This window comes from Xenopus laevis, chromosome 8S, assembly GCF_017654675.1.
Source record: "Xenopus laevis strain J_2021 chromosome 8S, Xenopus_laevis_v10.1, whole genome shotgun sequence".
NCBI lineage: Eukaryota > Metazoa > Chordata > Amphibia > Anura > Pipidae > Xenopus > Xenopus laevis.
Genome location: NC_054386.1, coordinates 73,896,566 through 73,914,185, shown reverse-complemented (window position 1 = coordinate 73,914,185; position 17,620 = coordinate 73,896,566). Strand labels below are relative to the sequence as shown.

Here is a 17,620-nt window from a genome sequence, read left to right as displayed (position 1 = left end):
TACACTTTGAAATTATTTGCTGTGATTTTGCACAAATAAATGTTTTAAGTGAGTCACTTTGCATTTCTTTTTGATTGATTACTATGTGCTTTTGGACTATTGCATAGTGCTCACATGTACTGTAGATGGCATATATCCATATTAAAAGTTTATTTATATTAAATATCATTTAAACATTAAACAATCCAAAAAGAATTGTTTTGCCAACAATATGGATTAATGCAGCTTAATTACCATCAAGTAGTGATGTGTGGGTTGACCCCTGTGTTTACCACCTGTTCGGTGGGTTTTTGTTGAAATTTGGTCAACCATTGTGTGTTAGGATTCAGTGCTGGTGGGGAAGTATGCTCAGAAGCTTCAGCTTCAGAAGATTCCTTGTCTTGGAACCAGAGGCATGCACAGAAGAAGCATACAGAGCAAGAAAATTAAGGCAAGGGTTGGATACGGATCCTACATTGGAAACATTTTGATCATCAGTAATGGTGACAGGGTCATGTGTGTGTTGAGTATTTTCTGAACTACATAACACTACAATCAAGTACAAGGTTCTTTTTTATTATTATAGACTAACAGGAAATAATTTGAACTGTTTGCCAATAATTGGATCTATGAGAAATGGCCATTCAAAATTGAGATCTTTCTTATGGGTTTCCAGATAAGGGACCACATACCTAATATTAATTTTATATTCAGCACTGTCCACTTAAAACATACTTTTCCAGCTTCTGAACTACAAGTCTCCTCCTCAGCCATCTGCCTGTTATAGTTAAGGGATGATGTATAGATGGAGCACATTTATGTTGTAACTGAAGAATATGGCACACTAAGAGATACTCTTTTACCCAATACAGCGTGTGCACGAGATACATCATATATGTCTGCTCCATCAGGAGTATAGTCAAGATTTGGATGTGGCAAATTTGGACAACATAAGTTTAGTGTACCAAGGTATCAATTACACAGCGGTAGATTTAGCAAACATTAGAATAATCAATAAGAAAATAAAACATTATAAACATACACGAAATACTCTTCTGGCCAATAAACCTTATTGAATAAACTCATTTGCTTTATGCCTAACAAAATGTCAACTTTCATAGAAGTGGAAGCAACAAAGAATGAAGCACAGAAACATAGAAAATCTACAACATGTTCAATATACAGTAACTGTTCTATGGAACCCAGTGCTTTATCCTTTATGTTCTATGACCAAGGGAATTTGGAAACTTTCCTGATTTAACTGGAAAACATTTTTGCTTCATAAAGTAATATTCTATATCTAAATGCATATTAGACTCCTAAGATAGTACCACTGGACTTAGTCACTGTGGTTGTTATTGGCCCTTTATTTACAGGAACAGTGCCAACTTTTTTTGCCCCTGGAAAATTTTACCTCTGTATAAAGTGACTAAATGCAAAATAGTCAATGATCCCTGCCCCTATTTAATATGTAGTTAAATTAATGAAAGTGGGGCCTAAAACAACTTGCACATGCTAGGTATGTAGGGCAATGGATATTTCAAAGCATGACTCAACAGTCCCTCTGCTATGTGACCCTGGAAATTATTGGCAGTTATAAACAACTTTTGATGACTATTGATAGAGTTGGTTATCACTGGTGAAGTGACTATCATTTTTGAATTCACTCATCACTTGAAAAGTTGTTGATATGAGGAAGCAGTTATTGGTACAGTCTTCAGAAGAGATATCTCCCCACCTCAATATTATGGATATAAAATTCATAATAAAAAATAGATCAGTAATGGGCATACATTTTTGCTCCATAACATATCCCTTCTTTATTGACCATGCAGAATGATTATTGGCACAAGTGGAGGACCTTGGATTAAAGCACCTTGATATATTGGTGTTATTTTTTTTTTATCACTATAAATAAGTGCAATAATATGGATTCAGCAGCACTGCACAGAAAATCTACAAGTGTATTTGCCCTAGCATTTAATTGCCACTACACCATTTTAATATACAACAACCCAATAGTCTCTCGTTATGCCATCTGTACTTACTTTGGAATGATATTTCTGCTTTATATTCACATAATCTTAACAATATGTATGTACAGGGCCACTACTTGGCTTACTGGGACCAAGTGCAAGAAAGACATTTGGGAGCCATTTGTGACTTGTGTTTTTTTATTGCCCTCAGACAGTCAGGGACATACATTCTTATACCAAAATGGCTACCCCAACCTTGTGGCGTAAAATCAGCTGCATTCAGTGGCAGAGTTGAAAATATGCCTAGGTGAAATAGTTTTTTTTTCCAAACCACCATTTTAGTGGTTATTACTGAAAATACTGTTATTCCCATTTGTAGCATTTAGTCTGTTTCAAAATGAATTGTATCATTAATTTTCATACTTTAGCGCATTTACCACAACACTTGTATTCTGCCACTGTATGCATATCTAAAATAATCATATTAGTATAGCAACCTGCATTTGTTAGGTTATGGTTTTAGTTTAGAAAAGGATGATTTTCATGTTGCATTTGCTGCAGTTTATCTTGTACTAAAACGAGTGATGCATTCTTGTGGGCAGTAACGATTGGTACATCTTTACTTTTAACCCATAGATTGGAACACTCTTGTTCACAAGATAAATAAAATCATCCTACTTTCCTAGGAAAATCTGCAGCACAATGTACAAGGCCTTGCCAAAACGTTGGATTCCACAGGTGCCAGAAAGGCAGTAAGAATAAACTGCCGCTATCTCTGACACTGAAATGTGTTATATAAGTGAACAAAATTTAAGCTACAGCTGCCACCTGAAAAATGTCTGTAAACTGAACCTATTTAAAAATATAATGGTGCAGGCAGAAAAGATAAACATGTGATTTACTCATGCAGACTGTATCTTCTTTGGTTTTCATAACATTTTGATATGTGACATGATGCATCTTTACCTGGCCGATATACTGATTTATTATTCCTTCTGCTTTAAAAAATAGTAAAAGTAAACAGAACGGCTCCTTATTTTGCTCTTGCAGCATGTGTGCTCAGCTTCTGAATAATTCAGCTACTGAAACCACACAAGCACATTCAAGTTCCTGATCACTTTACAGTCCTTTCTAGTTCATTTTGTTCTCTTTACTTGGACTCGTCTTTAGTGTATTCTGTTCTGATACATACAGATATATACTTGCAAATATTCCTCTGGTACAGTATATGCACGCATTTTCATTTGCCGGTGATCTCCTGTTGCTAAACACTGGTTCTGAAGCTCCTAAGATGCTAGTCCATCCCAAATTGTAGCTCATCCTTATAAGATATTGGATGCATTCCTTAGCATAAGCCACTGTGCAATGCATAGGTGATAATGCATGTTTTCTTTCCTTCTTAAGATCTAAGATTCCAAGATGGAAGATCAACTTCCATACAACTTCTTTCCCATGACCTCCGGATGTGCATATGATCTCCTATAGTGTGACAGTATCTCAGCAAACCCCTCTTCTTTTTAAAAGCTGCGGGGTTTGACACATGGCAATTCTTTTCTTTCACATTTTTAAATTAAATTTGCTGAGAATTCCAGGTGATGATTACATCTTCCTTAATCATTATAGGGTCTTAATAAGGCATTGACTGTCACGGAAGGTTTCCAAGAAGAGCACAGTAGGAAGTAGTATTGAGTTAAAGGAAACAGAACCATAACCAAATAAGGCCTTTTTTGGTCATACAGGCTTATCAAAGGGCCTTGGGAATGGTGTGCCACTTGATGAGGATATTTTTCTGCAGACAGTGTTAGTATGATTCTCACATCGACAGCCAGGTCTTTTTACCCTATCATAAGCCTTCTGACATAACTTCAGGCAACCCTTGGCAGGAAGATAGCAGCATAGACAGGGCATGAAGAATGAAAGGAGGCTCATGGCTGCCCAACGGGCACAGCAGGATCCCTGACTACAGGAACAGGGGTCGTCAGCACAGTTATCCTCATCATCACTAGAGCAATGGTAGAATAGGCCTTTAATGCAACAAAGGCAAGTCCCATAATCAATAGCATTTTCTGCAGAACATATGCACCTATTATTACAAACCCAGCAGGAAGGCAGATTTCGAACTTTTGTACATTCATCACATTTGCAATGCCCGCATTCTTCACAGATAGAGTCATGGCCATATATGTCAGTCTTATCCATTATTCCTTTAATAAATTCATCTTGCTTCATGTCACCATCTTTTGGCTGTGTCCTCATAAATGAGTGACCAGAATTAGATGGGGTGATTCCAGCTAAAAGTCGTTGATCTGAAGCAGTCGTGCTTCTAGAAACTGAACTTATTGTACTGGAATGGCTTAGATCATGATAAACATGTTGTGATTGATGTTGATGACTTTGGCTGCGGCGTATATCCTGATGATTGTAAGTAACCAAATGATCATGAGGCCACTCTTGTTTTGCACTGTGCTGTGAAAGAGAAGGGTTGGACCAAGTTTGTGTAAATGAAACCGTAGGTCTCTCCACATAATCATTGTTGGCTCTGATGGAACGTATTTGGTCAATGGAAAGGACCTGTTGGATATCTCCAGTTGAAATATCCATGTTCTTGGACTAAATCTCCTTGAGTCTGCTTTTTTCAGGTTACTGTTGATGTTGATATATATTACTTGGTATGGTCTGTCAAGGTACATCTGAAGATCCTGCACAATGAGAAAAGGAATGAGACATTTACATATATAGCATTTTAGCAAAACCTTTTCATTATTCATTTGTAATATAAGCTGTAGCTGTGAGTGTTTTTTAAAAGAAAATAGCCAGCAATTATTTTTAGGATAGCTCTTCTCCAGCAAGCCCAACAGTTTAAAAACATGAAAACATGTTATTACAAAATGCATCAGTTAATATTGATGTTCCAGCAGATTTCTGCACTAATATCCATTTTTCAAAAGAGGAAATGGTTTTATTTATATTTAATTTTTCAATCTGACATGGAGCTAGACATATTGACAGTTTCCCAGGTGCCCCCAGTCATGTCATTTGTGCGCTGATAAACTTCAGTCACTCTTTATCGCTGCGCAGCAAGTTGGAGTGATATCATCCCCCTGCCTCCCCCTTCCCCCAGCAGCCTATCAGCAGAACAATGGGAAGGTAACCAGATAACAGCTCTCAGGTAGATATAAGAACAGCTCTCAATAGTAAGAATCTATGTTCCACTGTGACTCATTCAGTTACATTGAGTAGGAGAAGCAATAGCCTGTCAGAAAGCTGTCTCTTTCTGAAAGTACATGACCAGGCTAAATGACCTGAGATGGCTGCATACAAACCAGTATTACAACTAAAAAAAATACTTGTTGGGTTAGGAATGAAATTTTACATGGCAGAGTGAATTATTTGCAGTGTAAACAGTGCAGTGTAATTTAGAAATAAAAACTACACCATAAAAATCATGACAGAATCCCTTTAAGCATAAAAAAAGATTAATCACTGTTTTGACTGTATCTATGGACTACAACATTTACCTTAGAACCAATACATAACAATTCATTGGAGTAAAGATGGTTATATACAATGAAACGGGCTCATCCAGCCTAATTAATAAACAAGTTGATCTGAGGCTGATTTAGTCACACATGTGTTTGGCACAATTAGGTAGATTCAATCATTCAGTCCTTGACTAATGAACTTCTCCCAAAGCACCTAGGGCAGTATGGTTGGCTAAAAACCAAATGCAACTGCAGGTGAGCTAATGATTTCTTGCCCTGTTTGACTGATAATCATTCAACTGTCAATGTTATTTTGTTAACATCATTATTGTTGGCCGCAAGTGCAAAAGCACTAAGGGGCGCAAGAAGCATATTATACTTGTGGGTTTGGGCACCCCACTGATCCGTTTAAATGAATTGAGTGCCAATAGATTTGGTGCTACTGCCACCTTGAAGGTGATGATAGCTACAGGGTTGCTATTGTGTACTGCATTAAAACATGCAAGGAATTTGTGTTTGTTTTTCCAACCTGCAGTTCTTTAGCTGTTGTTCGGGTTTGGATCCAGGTTTGATGTCCCTAATTTTGTATAAAAGGGGCCCATCAGGTTTTTCTCCCCCCCCCATTAATGTATTTTTTAAGGCACTGAGGATAAACTGTATCCTTTCAGATGCAGCACAATAGAACACAATGCAGCATCCCTTCAGCAGCCAAAGACTGTCAAGGCAGTTCTGGAAGTTGCTTAACAATTACATCTGTGAGTTGGGTAAGGTTAAAATATGCGTCTAACTGTTTAAAATAGCGTATGTTAGTTCTACTTAGCATAATGGGTGAAGATAAGGTTGGGGTGAGTAATAAGGTTTTCAGTATTTTTATTTATTTTTATTTATGGACCTTCTGCACTTATATTTTATATTGCTACAGCTTTACTTACTTACTTACTTACTGCATTGCTGGAGCAATGCTTGGGTTTGCAGTTATGGAAAATATGAAGCATCATAACTTGCTGAACCCTACCATAGGGTCTGTTTCTCTATATGCAGCATTCTGTTCATTAATGTATTAATATGAAAGCATTTGTTTCAGTGTGGGAGCTATTGGGTGTTCTCAACCCAATATTGGGGTACAATTTCACTCTAGAGGACTGTGGTGATATCTAACTTCACTTTTTGATAAATACTGTATACCCCATTGCTCCAAGTTGCATTTTTCTTGGATACCATAAACATCCCCCACTAATAATACAAATTTTGCATTGCTGTATAAGCTTATTAATAATAATAATAATAATTCCAAAATACAAGATACTTTTTAATGCATGCTAATTCTCCATCTGTAACTCTAGCAAAACACAAAATAAACTATGTTGGCTTCCATGGCCTAACCCTTGTAATTCACTGAACATGACTTTCACGGAGAGTTGTCCATGCTGAGTGTTTTTAAAGGAAAACTATTCCTTTGGACTAAATAATTAGTCAACAGATAATTTGCAGTATAATAAGTGACAAAACTTACCAAATTGAGATACTGTAAATACATCAGTAAATATTGCCTTTTTAGATTTTTTACCTTGAGCCACTATTTTGTGCTGGTTTGTGTTTGCCCTCAGAGATCAAATGACAGGAAATAATGAAGGTTCTAACAGGAACAAGTATGGAACAGCTTTCTCCATTCATTGGTGGATGTAACCTAGCAGATATGTGTGCCCTTTGTTTGTGTAAGCAAAGTGAAACGTATAATCCAAGGGGTGGACCTTAGTACTTAAAATAGCAGTTTTTTAAAATTTAGGATTACCCAATGACACATGCAACTAGAAACATATACTGTATTTTTATGAAAACTTTTTATTTAGATGAAGCAGCATTTTACATATGGTCAATAGGGATTTAGCGAACTGTTCGCCCGCGAACTAGTTCGCGCGAACTTCGACCGTTCGCGTCCGCCGAATGTTCGCGAACGTTCGCAGTTTGAGTTCGCGTTCGATCGTTCGACCATTCGAATTCCTTCGACCGCTAAAAATCGAACGATTTCCATTCGTTCGAACGATTGTAAGCATTCGATCCAATGAAAAGCATTCGATCGAATGGCTTCGATCGTTCGATTCGAATGAAAATCCTTCGATCGAACGATTAAAATCCTTCGATCGTTCGAATCGAACGATTTTAGCGGTGTTCGAAGTTCGCGAACACCAAATCGGCAGTTCGCTACATCCCTAATGGTCAATATATTATGCAATATATTTCTATAGAGATATGCAATGTTCTGGGTGCAGTATCCCTTTAAGAACACAAAAGAGAGCATATAATATTGGTGAACTATAAAAGGGGTAGAGGGCAATGAGGTGGCAGAGAGGCAGCAGGAGGCAAGAGATAAATACATGGAAGAATGAACAAATCGAGATGGCAACAACAGCAAAGGGGGCAATAGGGTAAGGTGGGTAAAATGAAATATATTGCAACAGTACAGAGGATGAAGAAGTGACATTAATGAAGAAATACTGTCAGGCAAGCAAAAGTAAAGAGGCTGAAGTTGGTAAACCAAACATGTAACAAGGTCTACTAAATGCTGAGAAAATCACAACTAGGCAGATAAAGGTAGAGGAGGGCAGGGGAAAATATTATGACATGGGAAGGAGCTAGATGGGCAACAGGAAATGACATATGGTAAAAGTATGAAATAGTAGGGAGCACAAATGATACACAGAAGGGTACAAGGGACAAATGGTGACAGTGTTAGATAGCAGTGTGGAGTTGATGTGTTGATCTTGTTTCTTATGCTTGGACAGTATACTGACATACATTCTAAAGCATGTTAAATATAATTCACAAGACATTATGGGGCATATTTCTAAGGAGTATACAATATTTTTTGAGCAATAATATCCCCAAAAGAAAACACCTAAAAAATCGATATTTAGTAAGTATAAAAATCACAAAAAAACTCTAATGCAAAAATTTACCAAGGAAAAGTTGCTGAGGTCCTATAGAAGTCAATGGGAGCTGTGCTGAACTTATTGGATCTCTCAATTTGGACTATTTTTGCTAGGAATTGTTGGAAAAACTTAAATTTTTTAGAGCATTGTTCAATGCTGTCTTTCATTCCTACTTTTTATATTCAAATATTTTAGTTAAATTCCCTAATGTAACCTTAATGAAGGCCAATTTATTTATTTTCATTTTCAAGTTTTTTCTAAACAGGACATACCAGAGAGGTAACGATGCTGTTTTATTTATTATCTAGATCAGGGATCCCCAACCTTTTTCACCCATGAGCCACATTCAAATGTAAGAAGGGTTGGGGAGCAACACAACATGAAAATAGTTCCTGAGGATGCCAATGAAGGGCTATGATTGACTATTTGGTAGACCCTATGTGGACTAGCAGCCTACAGAAAGCTCTATTTGGCAATACAACTGTTTTTTATGTAACCAAAATAGTTCCTACAAGTCTGGAATTCAAAAATAGACACCTGCTTTGAAGCCACTGGGAGCAACAGCCAAGAGGTTGGGGAGCAACATGTTGCTCACGAGCTACTCGTTGGGGATCACTGATCTAGATAGTACTGCTGCCTTCTTTGTTTATAGAGATAACTCTGACATAATTATAATATACACCTGAATATGTAAATATGCAAAGAAACAACATTCATAGCTTCCAGTATGCTGTGACCTTATAGTTGACAATTTGGTTAAGGGGCAAAAACAGAAGATAAATCCTACTTAAACCAGGCCAAATTTACTTTCAATGTAATAAAATGGTTTGCAAGAAACTCTCCCCATTTATTAAAGCACCACAAAGTATGATACTTTGGTGGTATAATAAATGGGGTAAGCTCCCCAACTGCGTACAATTATGTGTGTGCGGCTCCATTAAAGGAGAAGGAAAGCTATGGAGGCAGTTTATTGCCAATAGATTAGTGCAAGCTATAACACTATATTTATTCTGCAGAGTACTTTACCATATCTGAGTAAATAGCTTTAGAAGCTCTCTCTGTTTATTTAAGATAGCAGCTGCCATATTAGCTTGGTGTGACATCATTCCTGCCTGCGTCTATCCCTGTTCAATCATAGCTCTGGGCTCAGATTACAGCAGGGTGGGGGAAAGGGAGGGGGAGAAGGAGACATGGTCAAACTGAGCATGCTCAAGCCCTGCCCTGGAGGTTTAAGCTGAAAACATGAAGTCTGATACAGAAGCCCATGTGTACACAATCGAAGTAAAGAAATGTGGTGTTTCTTTTGACAGAGAACTCAGAGCAGCATTACTTAGAGGTTTTACTGGTGTATTTATATAGACCTTTCTGGTAAAGCTTATTTGATTTTAGCCTTTCCTTCTCCTTTAAAACACTTCACTGCAAATTCAGGACCTTGGCCGGTCAGGACAGCCTGCACCATCATTGCAGTATAAAGTTGAATAACGGACGTGCAGTGGATATTACTATATTTTGCAAGAAACTCTCACACACCATTTGTACAATTCAATTATTGCAGTGGCCATAAATCAGGGACACTAAATACATTAGCAATACTGTTAAAATATAGTCAATAAAGACTAAATCAGCTGAGGCAGTTTCATGTCTTAGAGAGCAAAATCATTTTGTGTTTTATTCAAATACTGTAACTTGGAGTATACCAATGCTTTTTATAATGTATGCTTTATAACAGTTAGAATAGAGTAAGGTGATGCCCAACTATGCATGGTGCTGGTTTCACTAGTAATATTTGGTAAACTCCGCCAGCATTTCATAAGGGGTGGTCTCCAGAATCTACTGTTACATTGGAGTCATTATATAAGATTTAGCTTGCTGGTCTGATAAGGAACAAATATGGCTGCACCAAACCTACAAAATGCAAATAAATAAGCAGGTGGTGAAGAGTTCCAAAGAGAGGAAAGCATTTTTACAAGATTCAGCATCTGTAAATTAACTACAATTTGTAACATTGTCCAAATGTTTTGTGAGCCTCATTTAGTATGTGGACATTTTTGATAAAAAAAATAATTAACCTGTAGGTATCCATACAGTAAAAAATAGATATTTCAGCAACTAAGGGTTTTAAGGTTTTAGTCAGTCATGGTTTCTTGAAATTATCTGGTCCAAGCACATTGATAAAGATGAAAGTACATAATTACATGGGTCAGATGCACAATCATGAAACAAGAAAAAAAGTAGTTGGTTAGGGAAAATAGACACTGTGGTTCCTAAGCACCTTCAGGGATAACAAAGGTTGACCTTTGCTTAACTAGGAGATGAGGAATATAGCATTAAAGTGTGTATGGTTCATATCTAGTCCAAAAATGATCAATGATTGTGATGATTGATTGAATAACAATGAATAATTTGATGTGTATGACTGTTTTGCATTTCAATGGTCAGAGACAATGGCACATTTCTTGATACTCTACATTTTATCATCAATCTACTGTTCTTTTAAAGAAAGGGGTCTATTTCTCAAACATTTGAGAATCCTAATTATTTAATGCATTTCAAGCCTTCCAGAGATTCGATTTCCTAGGCCACCAAAATAATTTTATCCACCAATAAATATGATAGTGATCGATTGAAAATGGAGACTTCTACCTTATCATTTGATTAAGATTTATTTGGAACAATTTCATCTAAATAACATCTAAACAAATTCCTGATTTTAAATTGAGTATCCCAAGTCATTATAGATTCATTGACATACAGGTATATGAACCCATACGCATTATGGGGCCTCCCATATAAAGCTCCTTTGCACAGGATCCTAACATTTTTCAACTGTTGCAACAAATGACGCATGCAGGCAGTCTGGGACAGACATGCCTAATTAACTTGCTGCACCAAGAAATTAAGAAGCACAGCAAAATGTTAACATAAATGTGGTGGAATTAATATATTAAAGTTCTACGTTAAGGTCATTTGATAGACTATAACTACACTTGACTAACTTTCTTTGAGCTTTTTAGAATCGTGGTACTTAGGTGCAAACTTTCTAAAAGTAAAATCAGTGCAGAAAAGGAATATATTATGTGATTTTAAGCTTAAATTGGATTCTATTTATACATCTATCTAGGAACTTCAATAAAATAATTTACTATTAAATACAGTAACTCTTTTATGAAATAGAACAACATTATTAGTAATGTAAATGAGCTTTTAATTATTTCAATTGGCTGGAAGGTAAATGAGTACATTTCATTGGTTCTTATACAATAGGATATAGCATGTCCTCAAAACTAGAGTGTGAAGACTTCATAGCAGTATGTCTATACTCCAAGATATGAGTGCAGCCATACTGATTTCAAATTATTCTATAATAATTTTTTTTACCATATATACCTTTATCTGTTGGAGTATTCTCTATCTTATAGTACAATTTTAGTATCATTTTTTTTAAACGATCTTGTTGGCAGTTCTACATTTTTTAGTGAAAATTATACCTCATTAAGGTTGGCCTAAGTATTTAATTTGCCTCCCACAAGCAATATGCATTAAAATTATCAGCAGCAAAATCCTAAGAATGCTGTGTGATTCCTGGAGATATATTGCAATGAGAGGCAATCTATTATTACATTTTCTTTTTTCCTGTAAATGGACTTAATCTCGTTAATGGTATCATGCTATACTGTCCAGCGGGAGTATGGGTAAGGACAGGCCCCACAGCATTACAGGATGCTCTGTGCACCAGTTACAGCATTACAGATTAAGCTCCACCAACCTATCGTGTTATTCAGAAACAACAAATAAAATCAAAATTATATATATATATATATATATATATATATATATATATATATATATATATATATATATATATATATATATATATATATATATATATATATACCGGTATATATATATATATAGCCTTGTGTATTCAATCTACATTTATTTTTTTAAACGCAGTTTGCTCAAATCACACTTAAAAGGTTAATAAGATCATATAAAGATATATATATATATATAGACTTGAATTACAGAGATGATCAATTGACTTCCAGTGCAATTTCAGCATGGAAATGCAATATCCTAGATGAAAGACCACATGCTTACCTCATAGTTTATGTATCACAATGGAGATCAAAATAAATTCGATGGTATGGATGTTTTCACTTATATTTTGTTTTCGGAATTCAAATGAAAGGCATGGTAACTTTATGCACGGTGAGACTCATTTCCCATCATACATTTATTTAGATAAGATATAAAATGTGTATTCCTGTGGCTGATAGCAGCTCCTTTAATACAGAGGATCCATTACTGTGTATTAATGATAGGCTGAAGAGACGCCCTTCTAAACTGCAAGCATGGTTCCATGATTCCACAATTTGATGGTACAAAATCCATCTATTGGGTTGGGATACTGATGATTAGAAAGTAGACCTATGTCTAAGCCCAGTTTTAAATATTGTGTATTCCTTATATTTAAGTTGTTGCAGTACTTTATGCACAGTCACGTGAGACTGTGTGCAGTACATATTAATGCATATACATTCTCTGCATACTGTAGTTAATTTAATATGCATTCCTAGTATTGACAGTTCTTCCTAGTTTGGGTTGGTTGGAAGCATGATGACTTGTTTAAGGTTATGAGGACGACTGTATCCTTGGCTTTTTATTGCAAATCTGTTTCATTGGAGTTAACCATATAACATTTGTTATATTATAAAATGTATGGGAATTGAACATGTCTTTATCACTGAAGCTCTATGATATTTATGCTTATAACATTGAACCAACCAATATATATATACCAAGTATATTCCAATTGTACATTATAAAACAGAACTTTCGTCAATGTTGTGCAACAGTAGCAACTTTGCTTTGATTCTAGGGCAGCTATCACTGCCGAATAGGGTGTTTCCACCTAGGCTATTCCGCAGTGACAGCAATGAAGGATACGGTTACCAAACTAGATATCTAGCCGTATTAATGTCTCACTGTTTAATGTAAAAAAAATCATCGAATCGAAATCTGTATTTATATATGTAAAATATGAGTGAAAAAACTGCACAGGGTAATGGCCTTTCAAACTGCAAGATGCTAAATATTCTAAGGAGTGGCTATAGAGTGATACATTCATAATGGCATACTTTTAACTAAAATATAGGAAATCAGTAATATAATTGCTTTACTTCAATACAAATCATTTTATTAGAATTGGATTCTTTTATCAATTTTCTATCTCAAAGGCTCACTACTTTAATGTCATTTTGCAGCAAAGCAATCGTTTTTTTTTATGATTAAAGTCCTAGTTGTTTTGCTACATTCAGTTTAGGTTTCACAAAATGAACAGTATATGAATATATTTCAGGATTATTAGGTCTGATCATTATCATCATTTTGTACAGTATCTTAACGAATGCACCTTCTGTTGTCTCACCTATGACCTTATAAACAATATTGAATGTGTGCACTTTCCCCTAAAAAAACTGAGTTTCTCCTCCTACAAGGAGTCTGGTCATTAATGTGCATTAGAAAACAGATATCAGTGTATAGCATAGTCAAATGTAAACTGGTCCTTTGAGATGCATTTGCAGGTTTTATTATAGTCATTGAGTAGCACTGTGCATGTGGAACATAGAATATGATAAATACAATATTATTATAGCCATCTGTCTTTTAAAATGGATGATGATAACAAGACAGAAATAAATGAATTATCTGAGAGAGCAAGGCAGCAGAGGAGTAAGAATTAATAGGGAAGTAAAGACTCACCTCTGTAAGACTGTAGATCCATGGTGCTTTAAATGAGTAATCCCCACCCAAATTGATCTAAGTAGATTTACTGATGGGGTGGCTCTGCCTTAGCATGCATGCTGTTTCAGCAGGTATTTTGACTGGATTCCGTTTCTTATAACTATTGTAGATTGCAGAATATATGGTTTGCATGTATCCTCAGACAGAAATCTCAAGCGCTGTTTGTGGACAGGATGGAGACTCCAAAGATGCTGCAGAGAGATTTAAAGAGAAGCCTCCCACGACTGAAGCTATATCACACACACACAGTTTGCAGTCCATTCCAGGGTATTGCTTAGGAATCAATTTGAAAGGAGATGTGTGGCATATCTACTGATGTGCTCCTTCTCTGTGTGTCTGGCTGGGGAGACCAAAGGCTGATACTGCTTGAATGCAAATAGAGGAGGTGCTGGGCTGTGACCGTCTGTTTTGTGAATGTGAATGTTTTCAGCTGATCTTGTGAATGAGTTAAGGGGGCGGATGGGGTGGAGTTTGGTGAGATTTTTTCAGTCTCTTCCTCTCTGTCTTTCTCTTTCTCTCTCTCACTGGATATGTATTGCTTTTCCCCTGATTATGACTGCAGCCATTTTTCTGTATTTTTTTTCTTGAATCATCCTTGTTAATTCTTTTCTGTACATCTTCCCTGTGTTAAGTAGCAGCAACACTCTATACAAATTAGTAAAATGCTGGCTATTTGCTAAATTTTGACAATCAGGGGGAAAAAAAGTCTCATGCTGTATCACAAAATATTGATTGAATCAATTCAGTATCACTATATTTATTCCTATTCCCCGACCCTCATCCTTACATCTTCATTCTGCCGTGCTCTTCTCTCACTTTTCCTTCACTCTTGATGTCTAAGTGGCGTCATTCTTTGGAAACGGAATCTGTCAATTAGATCTCCCAAAAGGCGTCTCTGTATTCGGTCCCATGGTTCTCACAGCAGCTAAATTAAACAAAGTAAAATAATGCAAAAATAGTTTTAAAGCAGGAATTCATCTAGTATGGGCTCAAAATAGATTCACTGCATTTATATACAGGGGTGTTTCTATACCACTTGAAATATTTGTTTATTTATTCTGCTATATATATATATAGTCAATCTCTGGTACCTGCTGAAATCTAGGGAAACTTGCCCATATATGTATAAAACTAGACATAGAATAAGGGGGTTATTTACTAAAGCTCAACTTTTTCTCACTTTATTAAAAATAAACCAAACGCCCAAACCCAAATCCCCAAAAAATTTGTGCAACAAAAAGTTGCGACAAAATCAAGCTTCAATTCGAATTGTGAGACTTCTTCAAACTGAGACTTTTTTCTATACTTTTCGACTATATCGAAAAGTATAGAACAAAAACCAGTGCAAACAGCCCATAACTAGCAAGAACCCTGAAGGTAAAAAACACTGAATCCACTATTTTGGATTCGGCCGAACTCCTGAATCCTTCATGAAAGATTCGGGCAAATACAGAAACCGAATCTTAATTTGCATATGTAAATTAGGATTCAGATTCGGTTAGGCCTGGCAGAATGATTCGGCCAAATCCGAATCCTGCTGATAAAGGCCAAATCTCAAACCGAATCCTGGATTTGGTGCATCCCTAATAGTTAGACTTTGCATCATGAGCAGAACCATGTGACAGGCAAGATGATTAAATATAGATGTCCTAGCAAACTATTTTCAGTACTGTCATCCTGGTCTTTTCCAAAAATAGCGGACCCTCCCTTCAGATCAAGGGCTTCCTGTTAAACTTTAATAAACCTCTGGGCAGTAAACTAATCTTGCCTTTCCCATTGTGTGTGAGCTCTTTGTTAAGTGTAAAGGTTTCCCGGGAAAATTATCATTAAATGAGCTGCATAGAACATTATCTGCCAGGCTGCCTTGTACTGAAAATATTACATTTTCATTTGTTTGAAAGTTTTTCAAAGAACATACAGTATCCAAAATGCATTACAGTTTGAGAAGGTCATTGTGTAAAACATATTAGAACATCAACAACTTACTTCTGCTTGTCTCCATATGCTTTTCTACATTGCTCAATTAACTTAGCCTCTGCTTTAACTCTCTTTTTCTGTTCTTCAAACTACCATGTCCACTTCAATGTAGTTAGAAAGGAATGGGACATCTTTGAGATGAGTGGGTGTCCGAAAGGCAAGATAAATAAGCATCTCTGAAAAACCTCTACTTGGGTGATGTGGCCCTTTGGGCCGGATATTTAAGTGCTAAACTGTAATGTTTTAGAAGAAATACATAATACTTGAGCCAGTTAAAGCCTGTTCATTGAATCAAAAGACAGGCACCCTCTGGGCCTTATATAAGTACATAAAATAAAATCATACTAATAAATTTGCATTTTATTTATAGAAGTTGCCATGCTAATATATTGCCACCCCCATCCTTGCTCAGATACTTTTTCCATGCTATTTTGTACCATGTTTAACACTTACAAAGGTGTAGATAATTGTTTTGTCTTATTCCAAACATGTAAAAAGTCATGTAATGAACGAGGAACAGTTTTTAACAGCTCTGGTAACCCATCCAAACCAACCACAACAATCAGCAGAAAGTATTGCTGGTCAGATATTTAAAACAAACTTCTAATTGGTTGCTCTGGTTTACTAGACCTGATCATACTTTGAGGCTTTTATTATATTATCATCATGCAGATAGGAATAATTGTGGGGACTAGTATTTAATATATACCTGTGACCTACGTTATATCTCCAACTTCCACTGATTTCAAATATTGCTGTTTAACAACATTCTGCCAACTAAAAAGGAGGCCTTAGTAGACATCCCTTTGCTTTGACTGCATGTCACAGAGGTTTTCTCATTCATTTCCCCCCAATGGATTCCATCTTTGCAATCTAATAAAGTAAAAAGATTGCCCCCATTGACTAAATGGGAGAACAAGCGTAAAAAAACAGTTTTACCCCACTCAGTGGAGAGAAAGCTTGGACAGACAAAAACCTAATCTGTAGATCTAACCCCCATGATAATAGCATCAATCACTCCAAACTATGCACCACAATGCTGGAGACAATGCAGATATCAGGGCACAATGCTCTATACAGTACGGGTGGCAATCGGTGACATCCTTTTGGACAAATATTTTCAACATGATAATCCATACTTTAATATGATCTCCCTATGCAAGCACAGGTAGCATTACTACAAATCTACCCTATTAAAATCCAAAAGGATTTCAAGAAACTTCACATTTTTTAACAGTGTTTACTCACCTCTGTAACACACTCACCTTTGTAACATCCAGGGTTGGACTAGGTTGATGGGACACCGGGAAAAAACCTGGTGGGCCCCCAGCCCTTATGGGCCCCACCAGCCCAGACCCGCTCCCTGCATCTGGCAGAGCTATAGCTGTTTCCTAACCTCCCACTGCACATGAAGAAATAATGCTCTTGAAGGAGGTACACACTGGTGGGAGGGTGGAACCTAACATTT

At 36.4% G+C, this 17,620-nt stretch overlaps 1 protein-coding gene across 1 annotated transcript; it reads right to left on the bottom strand.

The window, feature by feature from the left end:
* Positions 1-225: 225 nt before the first annotated feature.
* On the bottom strand, positions 226-14,615 carry spry3.S (sprouty RTK signaling antagonist 3 S homeolog). The gene is made up of 2 exons (XM_018233076.2): positions 14,134-14,615; positions 226-4,654 (listed from the first exon to the last, which is right to left on the bottom strand). The coding sequence occupies exon 2, from the start codon at positions 4,554-4,556 to the stop codon at positions 3,687-3,689; it is 870 nt and encodes a 289-aa protein (XP_018088565.1). The 5' UTR covers positions 4,557-4,654; positions 14,134-14,615; the 3' UTR covers positions 226-3,686.
* Between the last annotated feature and the right edge of the window lie 3,005 nt (positions 14,616-17,620).

Excerpts from the sequence above, each read along its gene's own strand:
- spry3.S (XM_018233076.2), bottom strand. The coding sequence starts at position 4,556 with ATGGATATTTCAACTGGAGATATCCAACAGGTCCTTTCCATTGACCAA.